This window comes from Hydractinia symbiolongicarpus, chromosome 9 (genome assembly GCF_029227915.1).
Source record: "Hydractinia symbiolongicarpus strain clone_291-10 chromosome 9, HSymV2.1, whole genome shotgun sequence".
Taxonomy (NCBI): Eukaryota; Metazoa; Cnidaria; class Hydrozoa; order Anthoathecata; family Hydractiniidae; genus Hydractinia; species Hydractinia symbiolongicarpus.
Genome location: NC_079883.1, coordinates 6556605 through 6570194, shown reverse-complemented (window position 1 = coordinate 6570194; position 13590 = coordinate 6556605). Strand labels below are relative to the sequence as shown.

The window sequence follows — 13590 nt, the reverse complement described above, 5'->3', positions numbered from 1 at the left end:
GTTGGTTTAAAATCACACATATAGAAAAAACTAGTCAAGAATAAAACCTATCGCAGACGATATTTTGATTGGGATTTTTAAGATGTTAAGAGGTCGTTAAACTTCAGCAAATGTAAATTGACTAGCGCACAACGTAAAAAGAGAATACAGTGATTTTTTATAATTGCTTTTGATTTAAAATGTTATTAAAGATTTAAAACTTTAAAAATTATATAGCGTCAAGTCGTATAAATTCGCCAGGCTGGTAAGTTTGCCAGCTTCAAACTTTTCTGAACCACAACTCCTCAACAAACCAAACTTCATATCTGGCGATTTTGTTTCGACCTATGACGGTACGGCGACCCTGTAAGGTATTTGTAAATCTGTATATATTCCGACGTGAAGCTAACTGTGCATTTTTACTACTTTTGAGAAGTTGCGCGACGGTTTTTTTAAGTTCACCAGGGATGTTTTCTTACTGTGAGGCCTTACATTTCACCTAAAAAGTGTTGTTTTATGTTTTTAACATATTTTAGTCTGCTTTACTGCCATTCAAAACATTCTTCTTGATAGCTATCATTATTTAATCAACTCCTGAAGTAATGAGAATTTTCGTGCGAAAAATACAAAATTTCAGTTTTTTTTTGGTTACTACAAAGACCTTTTCCACTCTATTACCCTCTTTTTCACCAATCTAGTTTTAAAAACTTTTAGACCTGTTTGGTGTTTGTTTGCTAAGAGTTTGGTTACAAAAATTTAGGATAAGCTTACAATACAAGCAATGGTATAGTAGATAGTTGATAGTTGGTTGGAGCAAAGATAAATGACAAAAAAATTTCACTTTAAGACTTTTATGTTTTAAAAAGAACAAGCTTTACAAATATAATCCTCACTCTCTGGTAATTTTTTTACGGACACACCTTCGCAAACATCGTGCATCCAACAACTGCATTTAGCGTAAAGAATCCAGGAGACAGATTGTTTCTTCAAACCTTTAGGGAAACCGCGCTTGCAAATGTTACAAACATCGGATTCATCTTCTGAACTTTCCAACACAACACTTTCGCTGCTTGTACTGATATTAACATCATCACTGTTGTTGCCATCGTCATCTTCATCTTCATCATCATTATACCCTTGCCGGAGTTGCTTCAATAGATCAGCATAATCAACTTTTATTGTTCGACTACTTTTCCTTGTTGGCAATTCATCAGGAGAAGCCTCGATTGGGGAAGTTTTGCTTTTTTTCGCATTTCGCTCTTTTGCTTTTTTTTGTTGTTTCTCTCTCCTTCTTTTTTCTTTCCCTCTCCAATTTACGTTTCTCTTTAGCCTCTTCAAGTTCTCTTTTCAATCTGCTTTTTTCTTCCAGTTTTGCACGATGCTCGTCGGAAATGATAATTCTTTCTTTAGTGACAGTTCTACTGTTCTTTTCTTTTTTTCAGGCTCCAGAATTGGCGTGATAAACAGATCGATTATGTTTGGGTCCATATCTTTGAAAGCAGCAGGTAGTCGATTATTTGTTGATGTTGATGGCATTGGAGATATCGATCCACCAGGAAGACAGTTCAAAGTTCCTGGGAAAGATGCAGCTGTTGGTGACTACGATGTTGATGGTACATTTGATGATGCAGTTGGCGGTAGAGTTGACGATGCAATTGACGGTACAGGTGGCGGAAAAGTTGACGAAGCAATTGACGATAAAGGTGGCGGTAGAGTTGACAATGCAGTTGGCGGTACAGGTAGCGGTAGAGTTTACGATGCCCTTGACGGTACAGGTGGCAGTAGAGTTGACGATGCAGTTGGCGGTACAGTTGACGAAGGCTTAAAAGTAGATGGCATAAAACGGGTATATGCCACATGACCGAAATGATGAAAGGATGCGAGCGTAGCTAAAGGTTTCCTCGTACTCCAGCTTAAAAACAGCAGAAAATTCAGTTTTGGAAATCTGACCATTTCTCGTGATGCCCAACCTTGCAATCTGAATCTTGTCAGTAATTCTGCTGAAGTATGTCTTGAGTGGACCATACAATCCAACATCCAATGGCTGAAGCACATGAGCTGTGTGAGGGGGGAGGCAATACAAGATAACTTGGTTCTCCCTAGCAGCATCTATCAAATTGAGGTTGATGTGGGATCCGTGGCCATCAATTATCAAGATTCTTTTCCCCACGTGTTTAGTTTTTGGAACAAATAAACGAGTAAACCACTTGAAGAACAGGTCTTCGTCCATATATCCATTGTCGGATTTGCCATATAGAGCATCAGTGGGGCCATTGGCAGAGTAGTTTCCGCTTGGAAAAGACTTCTCATAAATAATAAAAGGTGGAACCATCAGTCCGCCTGGAGAAACACAGCAATTAACAGTGACGTGTTCCCGCGACCCTTTACCTTGCGAATACGCATGCTTCTGGCTTCGATCAATGACAACCTTTCCCTTCCTCAACTCTAAATTCATCCCCGATTCATCTACATTAAATATTGTTCCAGGCTTGTCCATTAAATTCTCACTTTTCAAAAGGTTTCCCAAAGTCAAAAAGTGTCTGTTTATAACAACAGGATTTGCCATCCTCACCCTTCCTCTGTCCAGCAAATCTGGCTTTCTGATTGCTACATCAATTAAATGGCGTTTATGGAACTCGTTCCACCACGTTTTCCCGGGACCATTCTCAACATTGAATCCACTTTCCCTTCCTGATCTCTTTACAATGTTCCATGTGTATGACTTTATAATAGGAATGGTCAGGGGGAAAGCATGATTCGACATGTATTTGATGCACACCACCAAGCTTTTTTCCTCATCTGCCATTAGCTCAGTTTGCCGTCCTGATTTTAAAGGATGGTTGTTATGGACTTTGTCCGATAACGTTTTTCGTGGGATATCAAAAACTCTTAACGCCTCAGAAATTGACATGCCGTCATCTACCACTGCACTCACAGCATTCACCATCTCTTCTTCAGACCATTTCATATACTTTGGAGCCATGTCTACAAATTGGCAGACAATAATATACAAACACAAATTTTTAAAAAAATAATAATAATTTAGTAAAAAAAATTATACCACATGAATATTGTACTTCTTTTTTCTCTTTCGTAGACACGTCCGCATAAGTTTTCTAGAAGAACAAAAAGAAGACAGAAGAACAAATTTGCCGTGAAATAGATTTTCGAATATTCTACTTACCGAAATTGTTTGATTATATATATATAAACCTTCTTATCGGTCAATCTCGCTCAGTCAATTACAATCATGCGTGGTACTTTTAAGTTCGCCACCCACAAAAAATGCTAATAATGATTTAAATACATCATGGAGCTCACGAGAACATGAAATATGTCTATTATTTATGGAATATGTCGATTTTTAGTCAGAATTTACATAAAAACGATATGGCAAACTTACACGTCATATGGCGAACTTATAAGTCAGAGGTTAGCGTTGTACTTTATAAAATGGGCGGAGGGCGCTTTAGACGGGACATAAAAACAAGACTCAATTGGCGCACGATGAATTTTGCTTTCGATTCAAACAAGAACCGGAGCCATAATGACGAGGCATGGATTACTATGGTAGGTTTTCTGAAATTCTGGCGAACTTATACGACTTGACGCTAGCATTTCAGTGAAACAATTGTATCGTGACACAATTTTATTTTTATATGATCGTGAAACTCATGATGCATCGTGACACGATAGATCGCATCTCCCACGATGGCATTATTTCACCTTTCAGCACAAGAATCTTGGATCGTGGGTGTCGAGCATGATATATACATGATGTTAGGCTTTCTGATAGCAGTACTGTAGCTCTGGGTACAATAATGCTTATTCTGCAAACTTTTTAATAAGCATTCTCTAATACCCAGATAAACTATCCAGTCAATATGAGAGCACAGAGCAAATAGTTCAAAAATCAAAAACATGGAAAACAGAGGAAAGCAATTACGTAGGGAAAACACACGATGGAAATAAGACAAAGGGTACACCATACACACTTAGCTATCTTCCAGAGATGACGAAGGCATGAATTTGAAGCTTGGATTATTAACTCAACCAACGCCTCAGTGAGTAGAAGAGTCATAGATCATGACCATACACACGCCACCTCTCTCTCTGAAATATTACCATAAAAATATATATGCTGAACGACCATGTATATGTTTCTTTAAAGTAAAACGCCACCTCTCTGTCCGCCATTTTGTTTATAAACAAGCCTGCGTGGTACCCCGCGTATAGCACCATCACCCATCCCCCACAACAATGACGTCAGCAAAACATAATGACGTCGAAGTATTAAGGCCATTATTTTTAGTTCCTTTTATATGTGTAATTTTAGATTCATTCACTAGTGAATATTTATTCCTACTTCTCCTTCCCTATACACGAAAGAAGAAGGATATATATACATGCGCTAACATGCGCGAAATCGAAATAGGACATCCTCGTCCCCAGGGTCACTGGGCCCCTGAACCGTTATTTTTGCCTATAATCAAACTTGATTTGACTTAATTCTTTCGTATGGTTATTTGACTGCATCAAGCGTTAGACCATGTTTTATTTTATTTTCCCCATGTTTACTTTTTTGCTTCTGCTTATTCTGATTCGCTATCAATGCTCGTTGGAAACCCTGCTCTTGAAGCATAAATATAATAGAGATTTTATATATATATTCCATACACACACGAAGCGTTAAAATTTTTTATGCTGTGCGTTTTCGTTGCAGATGACTCATCCAACCTGATGACGCAATGTAAGGTATTGTCTATTTCTTATCGTATTGCTATTTTAATTGGTGTGAGTCAAACGCTCACGTTATCTTGCGGGATTGTCATTGGAATCATGGCTTTTAAAAAATATTAACAGGGCTTCAGAATGCCAGGAAAATTCAGGAGTATGGAAGGAGGATCTAAGATTCTATTAAATTTATTAGTCCGATCATTGACTTAAAGTCGTGGGCGGAGATACGGGCGTTAATGACGGCGTTTACAAATAAAAAAAATCATGGTATCTTGTATCGTATATATTTTTTTGCACATGTTGAAATTGTTACTTTGATTACAAAGCAGATTTTTAAGTCGCATTAAAAGTTTTTTTCTATTTTATTCGAATTAAATTCATATATTACAACTAAACGGAACACTTGAAATAGAACATAAAAATTAGTGCGTTATACAGTAGAAAACCGAAAACAGCAGATCAGATCTTTAAATACTAGAGAGTAGGCGAGTGTTCGCAAAACGGAATACATTGTTCGGATTTCTAACGATAATAATTTGAAACAAAATCTTATTTAACCTAAAGGACGATATTTAAAAATTTGAAACAGAAAATGTGATGAATACAAGCCAAAAAAGAAACAGATTAAAAACAATTTCTCAGGTGGTCAACGTTTACTATGTAATACACAAGGTCCATATAATTAGGTTATTTATTCTTCTTTCCTTGTCTGTTGGTATGTCTATTGACCATGGCTTGAGTCCCCTGTTCCAGAATAAAAGCGTAACCAAACATAAATATCTAAAAAGGCAAAGAAGAAAAATTTTATCACCAGAAATACTTGAAGATATATTTTTGATTTTGTTTCTGGACATGCACAACTTTTCTTGAGGCATTCATATTACGCATAGTATTGTAGATAAACATTAAGCTTGCTCTGTACTTAAATTTATGTAAAAATAATAGCATACCTCGTCCCAGATCCATTCAGCAACACTATCTAGCTGTGTCCCTATTTCTCTCATTTCCCCACTGAAACGTACATAGGCCCAAATGACCACCGCCAACAACGCAAAACCAAGTATGATGTTAAAGAGGGAAGCGATAGATGTTACTCCAAACATGAGGAAGAACCCTGACAACATGTAGGAAGCAACCATGATCACTAAGAAGACGGCAGGTGTACGTGCTGCATTGAAAATATTTTTACTGTCGTTCAATTTCACAAAGTTTTCAAATAATTCATTTATTTCGTTTTGAAGCCGATCTTCAAACTCCTTACTGAATTGATCCCCTCCCATCTTTCGTGTGGCGTTGAATAAAGTCAAAGCTTTTGATTTATATATTTCACTCTTATTTTCCAACTCCGACGGAGATAAGTAGGGTGTATCTCCTCCGCACACCTAAAACATAAACAAACATTTGGGTAGATACAGAAAATGAAAACACGAAGAGAAAAAGAGAAGAGGACTATGTACCTGTTCCATATCTTTTTGGTATTGGTCTTTAGCCGCTGCTAAAGCTGCCAGATTGTTTGCTTCCGCTGTGGCCTAGATTACAAATAATTTAATCTATTATTTTTATCCTTGAAAGTTGCTTTTTTCCGTACTCAGTTACCGTTCCAGCCATTACAATACAACTCTTAGCAGTTGAACTCGCTTATCATCCTATTTTAACCAGGGAGGATGAGGGAGCAACCTTCTCGAACAACTAAGCCAGAACTGGGTTTGTGCGTTTCAATGAATGTGAAAAACTAATAATTCGTTCTTACGAACTTTTATGAACCTGTACGCATATTTATATACTGAGCTAAACCAGGTTGATAAAATACACGTGTTAAGTCAACACGTTGGAGCGGGTTAACATAGGTTGGCGAGGCAAGCTACCTGGGGTAAATGGTTTGACTTAGCACATACATGCAATTGCAATTTTACTCGAAAAAGCACCCTGTCACCTCGGATTTGAAAAAGCACTTATGTAACCACTTTTTTACACACGCATTTTCGTAACTCGAAAAAAAACACGATAATATAACAAGCAGAAAGAAAACGTTAATAATGTCCATTTGTCATAAAAATATCTTCCATACCTGCAACATGGATTTAGGTTCAGGTAGTTCGCCCCCTTGAAATATTTTTATGTATGCTTTAAAATATTCTACTAGTCCACGACATGTGACGTCACTTCCATTAATAGATTTTATTAACAGATTTTTTGGTGAAAGTAGTCTGGGTATTAATTTGCCTAGGTATTCTTTAAATTCATCATCAATATCTAAAAAAGAAATAAAAAAATTAAGGTTGAAACGTGGATGATCGAAGGCAGCCAAGAACAGATTAAAGTTAATCTTATTTTTCGATATGTTTGGTTAAAATGACAGTCAGAAAAAACTTTTATGAGGACAAAAAATTATCGAGGTATGGTTGTAAAGGTTTCAAATGGCAATGATTACCATTAGAGGATATACCCTACCAACAGAGGGCTTAGTGAGAGACTTTTTAAATTTTTATTAGGTTAACGATTTTTTGCATGTAAATGGCTTACTGCTTCAGTGTAGAAAATCTCTTGAAATCTGTGTACTTAACTCGTACAACATACCAGGTACAAAAACGTCTAATTAGGGAAAAAAACTTTCTGCAATATTTTTTTTCGAAAGTATTTTGTCAGAAATAATTGGGTCAAAAATTTCGTTAATTATATAATAAAATATCACTACTGAAAAATAGAGATCTCTCATACCACTCAATTTGCCTTTGAATTTAGGATTGGTAGCAACAACTTTGCCAGGATGCGGCATGAGGTAGCAACCAACTTTCTCGAAACAACCATGTATATGTTGACGTGCTCTCTTTAACTCATCGTGCTGATCATCGCCAACCTGGGATTACAAAATACAATGCAATGTATTGTCACCTCAAAATCTGAACTGAAAATAAAGCTAAATCTTGACCACATTTCTTAAAGTTAGACATTATTTAAAATGGAAGTAACACCTGTTATAAATTTTTACCGAAAGTCTCTTATCCAGAAACAACTGTCCATCACCATAATCATATTCGTATGGGTAACTCCAGTCACGAATCAGAAATTCTAATCTCTGAAAAAAAAATTGTTGTATTACTTATAGTACTTGAAAGTATGTGAACAGCTTAAAAGATTTGCAAGAAAATTACTCTAAGGATAGTTCTTCCAAAAAGGTTAGGATGAAGCTAAGATACAATGAGATGGAAAAATAACATGGGTACAAGATGATGTAATGAAAGAAACTGTTGTGAAATTTATTTTCTGCATATTAGCCTCTAAAAAGAAAAGAAACAAGTATAGCAATTCATCGACTCATGAAAATCTGGCATAGTCAACTATAAAACAGATACACCAGAAGCTAATTTGGAACTAAGCTTTATATGTCTAATTTTCATAAATCAAAGAAAAGTCTGCAAAATATATTCCAAAACAACAATCTGTAAACAAGAATGTATTTAATGAAGAGATTTTGGCGGTTTAGGTAAGGCAATAATGTGCAGTAAAAGGCGATAATAATGTCAGATATTTACTTGAAAAGGTTTTGCACTATTCTCTTCCATTGCCAGGCGGCCATACTCAGTAAACAACTATGAAAAAAAACAAATATTATTATTTAATTCAAGTTCTGTAGCTTAATATATATTCTTAATTCTTACCTGAAGATGTTGTAAATTGTCTTCTTGAAGATTTGCAGAGATATTGTACACCTTAAAAATTGAAAAAGTGGGTTATAATTCCACAGTAAAAACGATCTCTATGAGTAGTAAGGTTTTGTTTACATTAAATTGCCAGTCTAATTTCATTTTATATTTCAAAGGGTTGAAGTAGATGACATTGCTGCATTGTATTGACATAAATTAATTGGTACAACTTTGGTTAATCGATAATCATAATGTGGTATATTAAACTCACGACAACATGTTATTAAATAACTTAGAAAAACTTACTTGCACAGAGCTTGTCATTGTGCTCAACGCAAACACAGTGGCACAATCTTTCACAGTTGATGAACTGTCAAATGCACCCTGGGTATCCATTAGTAACACAACAACCTGTCAAAATAAAGAAAATAATATTATAGTTTCTTGTAAACATGTAGTCTGAACTAAAAAGGGTTTTAAATGTTATCGGCACCTCTTCTCCACTTGGTAATCGTGAAGTAAAAGCTTCATTCCACAGCAGAACGCCTGTTGTCTCTCGTTCTGCACCACCCCTCCAACTAAATCCAGTGAGCTCCTCATTTTCACTCCCCATCCAATCATCTTTTCCCTATAGATAAAAGCATAAATTGAACGTAAAAATGAGAAGAAGAAAATATTCTTAAATATTCTTATCAAATATTTTTTTCACAAAGTGTTAATAGTTTAATTCAATGTCCACGGCAAAAGCAAAACCGTTTTGGGTTTAGGGAGATTTTACATTATAAAAGCTAACTGATGCTGGATGGTAAATAAATAAAAGAATAAAACAGAATACCTTTAAACTTTAAAAGTTGTATAAAGCAAAAAGAAACATGATTTTATAAAAAGAGATAAATTGTACAGCTTTCTTACTTGTCTTTGTAAATATCGAATGAAAAAATCCAGTAAAAATGATTTCCCCTTTCGAAAAGCACCTGCAACTGACACAACTACCACTCTTTTATCGCGAATGTCAGCTTGCAGTAAAACGCTTTCTAATGCATCAGTGTCCAATTCAAATGTATGGTCATCTTTCGCTTTTAATATACAAACAGGTCTAGGACCAATTTCTTCATCAGATCCTTCAGCATTCATGTTTGACGTTTCTAAAAAAGGTTGATAAATAAAGAGAATTTATGATAAGTTCAGGTTACTGATGTCAAGAGTTTAATTCATACCTTGGCTGGCCATATTTTATGTATTTATACCTCTAAAAATTTCAATCAAGAAATTATGCAATACACTTAAAACATATATTATTGTGTAGTTTTTAGAGTTTCCAAGAAATGCTGCATATTACAGTCATTATAAATAAAATAACTGACTACCCAAAATACTATCTAACAAACACCACTTCAAGAAGCATTTATTGGAAAACTACTTAAAAATTCCGAATCCCCTAACTTTGATATAAATACCCTTTTTTAAGCACTGTGATATGTTATTACCGATAGATCTGTGACCATTGCAGACCATAGCATCGTTAAAAACGCAAAACAATACAACATATATTTTCATTTTATATAAGAACCTATTTTTTGTTTGCTTCTACTTCTTAAAACATAACTTAAAAAAAAAACTTAGAATGTTTTAAGTGAACATGTAGTTTCAGTTGGCATTACACAATTCAACTAACTGGAAGTTGAAAATGTACAAGTAAACCACAATGATCCCATATTGATTATACTTCTCTTCCTATTCCAAAACACTTCTCTTCTATGGTCAAAACAATTATTGTTTGTTATTTTAAAACTTTGTATTGGTATTGTTAAAGATCTTAAATACAAAATTTACTGAAAGCTGAAATTCCTAGACAAAGTGTCCTGGTATGTTTTCCTTAAAAATGTTCATATTATTAATATTAAGGACCAGATTAAGTCAAGGAATTTTTTGAGTTCATAGAAAAGAAATGTTTTTCACTGTTTTTTATGAAAGATAAATTATTAGAACGAAGCAAAAAAGTGAGCCACACAGGCTATTACAAGAAAGAATGTCTTATACCCTGAAAAAATTTCCAAAATCTGGTACGTTATGACAGTAATGACTCAAAGTTAATATTGGAATAGAACGCACTCAATAACCAAGACCACTTCTCAGCAGAAATTCACTGCCTTTAGAATTATTCTAACAAGAGCAAGCTTCTGTTTATGATTTGTCTTTTTTATGTAGAAGCTGTTAAAAAGTAAATGTCAAAAAAGCTTGTTTTTTTATTTGCATTACATTAATGCTTTTAGCACAGTGATCATCATAGAACATCATTACTTTGCTACTTTTTAACACATCCTTATGCTGAAATAGTTTTCAAGCAAAATTTAGTTACAGAAATTTTTTCCAACTAGTTGTAAATTTTGACAACACTCTTTTAGAGATACTTTTGTTTCTCTCAAGGTCATTAATATACCCTGCCCAACCCATGTTGGCATGGAAAAATTTTTAGGGCTGAAAAGATATGAAAAACAACAACAACAAAACAAACATGTAAACATATTTTTCACTATAAGTATCACTAGAAAATGACGAATTATTAGGTTAGGAGAATTGTAGACTTAATCATGTCTGACAGAATAAAAACTGCCAATGCTTTACTTTTTCTCATGGGTGAGTTATTGCTGACTTTTTTCTCATTTCTTCTGGCGCTTTTTAAGCTTTGATGGAATGTTTTCTCTTTTAGTTTAAAGCTTTGCAGGATCATTTTCTCATCATTCAGAACAATTGTTAAGTCTTGGATGTGTTGTTTTTCCATCATCTTAGAAAGAAATAATGCGATTTGAAGCTTCAAAGGGACATGTTTGTTTAACACGATTGTTTACAAGTGAAAGAAAAAAAATATGCTTTGTTCTATATTGATTGAGCACTCTTCAGTTTTAATTATACTCACACATAAATACGTTTTATAATTATATTATTTTTTTATGTTATTCCTTAGACTCTATAATAATATATACAACAATTGGTTGGCACAAAGTTTGAGCTAATTAAATTTTGTGTATAAGATTGTTTCTGACATGCAAAAATACTTTATGTATAGGTTAACAATAACAATAACAGTTCTAAATCTATCGAAATCAATTATAAACATCAAACATAGAGGTAGTTTTAAATGGGTACTACTCTGAAGTGTTTATTGAAAAAAATCATAGAAAAAGGGGCTTGGGGGCATCTAATTGAAGGGAAGAGGCGTTTAGTTAAGCGGTAGTTGTAGAGCTTTTGGAAAAAATCTTTTTACAAATCTTCTCAATTTTAAAAATGGTTCCTATATGTTCTAAAGATATAGCTTAATATATATATTTAGAAATTTAGTTAATGTTCAATTATTCTGCATGAATTTTCAAATTATTTATATTGTAACAACAAATCCTGAATTTTTTATGCCTTCACACTTTGACACTATAGTGGTTTGGGTTAAAATAAAAAACTTGACAAACATGCATAGCTAGCTCAATTTTAAGTGAAACTTTTGTATTTTGTTTCCAATTTTTTTATTGTAATAAATGAAATAGCGAATTTCCAACACTATTACTACATTAAAACATCAGAAAGGCAGGCACAAAGATGCCCATTTATTTCTACGGAAACATTTTTCTTTAAACTATTATCAAGAAATGTAAATGGATAAACTTCTGATTGACACATACTCATATAAAGTCGTAATGATACCTTTGTGTGAAGAAACAGACTAAAAAGGATCTCACTACTAACTATAGCTAGCACCCTCGCATCTTTTTGCCTGCCCATGCAATTGTTAAAGCCAAAACGGCAGGAAATGTAAAAATTCGAAAAGGTCTAGCTATAGGATTAAATATGCATTGGAATTGTTTCTTCTCAACTATTATCTTCTTTGGTTAAAAGCAGACTTTACCAATTTTAGCGTCAATATTTATTGTTCACTTAGCTAGCTATATTGTAGCTGGTGCGGAGTGCTTCTTCAAACTGCAATGACTATCAGTAAAAGCTGTTTTAAAAAGCTACAATGAATAAAATAGAAGTTACACAGAAGAGGACTGTACATCAAACAAACCTTCCCTAGCCCTTGAAAACATGTTCTTATAGACAGGGCAGGACAGGAAAAATAAAAAGGAAATCAGTCCAGTGCCAGTCACTAACACGACAACAAAAAAGTTGCAAACGATAGCGTCTGCCCCGCTGAGGGTTTTTGCGCCCTTATTCGGCTTTATGAAAAAGGGCGGTCTATCAAATCAGAAATAACGGCTGTTGGTTTTCGACTTTAGTGGCTTGTCGAGCTAAAGGGGGATTTTCACGAATCGAATTGAACGGCGAATTCGACGGCGAATTGTATCTGAGCATGCTCAGAAATAATTCGCCGTCGAATTCACTGTTTAATTGGCTTCGTGAAAATCCCCCTTAAGGACAAACACAGGTTTCCTTCAAATAATGGATATCCATGATTTATTCGATATAAGTACTTACCTTGCGTTTAACTCAAACTTTGTAATAAATAAATTTTAAACCTAAAATAGCTAGCTAGCTATATCCTTCATAATTTTGCATAGAAACATATAAGTTTATTGTGATTGTACATCAAGCCAGTCTAAGCAGCAACAATAACTTTAAAATCTCTTTAGAGGTATTAATTACTTTCTTACTTTCTTTCTGCTGCCAACATTAATTTTTTAACAAATACAGCTTTCCTCTTGACGGCGATTCAACATGGGCGAGTGAATGCTACCATAGCCCCGGGTTTACCCAAGCCATGTGAGGGAAATTGGGGAGATGGCACACTGTGTGGGCCGTTGGATGTTGCCGGGTGTTGTCTAGTAGAGCGTGGGCCCTACTAATTGGGTCTGCGTGGCTCAAAATGAGCATTAAATACTCTAGGACTCTCCATCTAAGCCATGGCCCCTCCTGGAAATAATAGACAGGGTATATCCCTTGATATTTGTGAGGCTAGCCATGTAAAATATGCACATCTATCATCTATCTCCGTGTTGTCTCTATTTCCCCTCGTCAAAACAAACTTTTGATTTACTGATACTTAATTTATTTTACAGACCGACGGTAGCTTATTTTGCCGCGAAAAAGAATACAAAAGCAAAATTTTTCTTTTTTTAAAAAAATAGAAATAAAAAAGTAAACAGGTTGTGTAGATGTCTATGTGGTTCTAAAGTGTGTATAATTTCTTGACCTTGACCTTTTGAGTGGTCCGTTTGTTACACGCAATTCTTTGGAAATT

The 13590-nt window shown here is 34.6% G+C and overlaps 3 protein-coding genes across 4 annotated transcripts; 1 reads left to right on the top strand and 2 right to left on the bottom strand.

Moving 5' to 3' along the window:
* The first annotated feature begins 1357 nt into the window (after nt 1-1357).
* LOC130657535 (uncharacterized) lies at nt 1358-1859 on the top strand. The gene is made up of 2 exons (XM_057460523.1): nt 1358-1682; nt 1719-1859. Exons 1-2 carry the CDS (start codon nt 1358-1360, stop codon nt 1838-1840), a joined length of 447 nt encoding a protein of 148 aa, XP_057316506.1. The 3' UTR covers nt 1841-1859.
* On the bottom strand, nt 1677-4174 carry LOC130657532 (uncharacterized). The gene is made up of 2 exons (XM_057460521.1): nt 3041-4174; nt 1677-2964 (listed from the first exon to the last, which is right to left on the bottom strand). Exon 2 carries the CDS (start codon nt 2960-2962, stop codon nt 1802-1804), a length of 1161 nt encoding a protein of 386 aa, XP_057316504.1. The 5' UTR covers nt 2963-2964; nt 3041-4174; the 3' UTR covers nt 1677-1801.
* An 809-nt stretch (nt 4175-4983) lies between these two features.
* Nucleotides 4984-11233, bottom strand: LOC130656169 (atlastin-2-like). Of its 2 annotated transcripts, none has more exons than XM_057458997.1 (12): nt 10986-11233; nt 9273-9505; nt 8854-8988; nt 8667-8771; nt 8376-8426; nt 8250-8306; nt 7706-7792; nt 7435-7573; nt 6785-6969; nt 6174-6245; nt 5667-6098; nt 4984-5496 (listed from the first exon to the last, which is right to left on the bottom strand). In XM_057458997.1, exons 1-12 carry the CDS (start codon nt 11143-11145, stop codon nt 5404-5406), a joined length of 1749 nt encoding a protein of 582 aa, XP_057314980.1. In that variant the 5' UTR covers nt 11146-11233; the 3' UTR covers nt 4984-5403. The 2 variants fall into 2 exon arrangements, with proteins under 2 accessions (XP_057314980.1, XP_057314981.1); XM_057458998.1 differs by lacking the exon at nt 10986-11233 and adding an exon at nt 9578-9624.
* Nucleotides 11234-13590: the final 2357 nt, after the last annotated feature.

Coding starts and splice junctions, on each gene's coding strand:
- LOC130657535 (XM_057460523.1), top strand. CDS start 1,358: ATGCTCGTCGGAAATGATAATTCTTTCTTTAGTGACAGTTCTACTGTT. Junction 1,683..1,718: donor CGAAGCAATTGACGATAAAG/GTGGCGGTAGAG, acceptor TTGGCGGTACAG/GTAGCGGTAGAGTTTACGAT.
- LOC130657532 (XM_057460521.1), bottom strand. CDS start 2,962: ATGGCTCCAAAGTATATGAAATGGTCTGAAGAAGAGATGGTGAATGCT.
- LOC130656169 (XM_057458997.1), bottom strand. CDS start 11,145: ATGATGGAAAAACAACACATCCAAGACTTAACAATTGTTCTGAATGAT. Junction 8,989..9,272: donor TTCGATATTTACAAAGACAA/GTAAGAAAGCTG, acceptor TTTTATCTATAG/GGAAAAGATGATTGGATGGG. Junction 6,099..6,173: donor ACCAAAAAGATATGGAACAG/GTACATAGTCCT, acceptor TTTATGTTTTAG/GTGTGCGGAGGAGATACACC.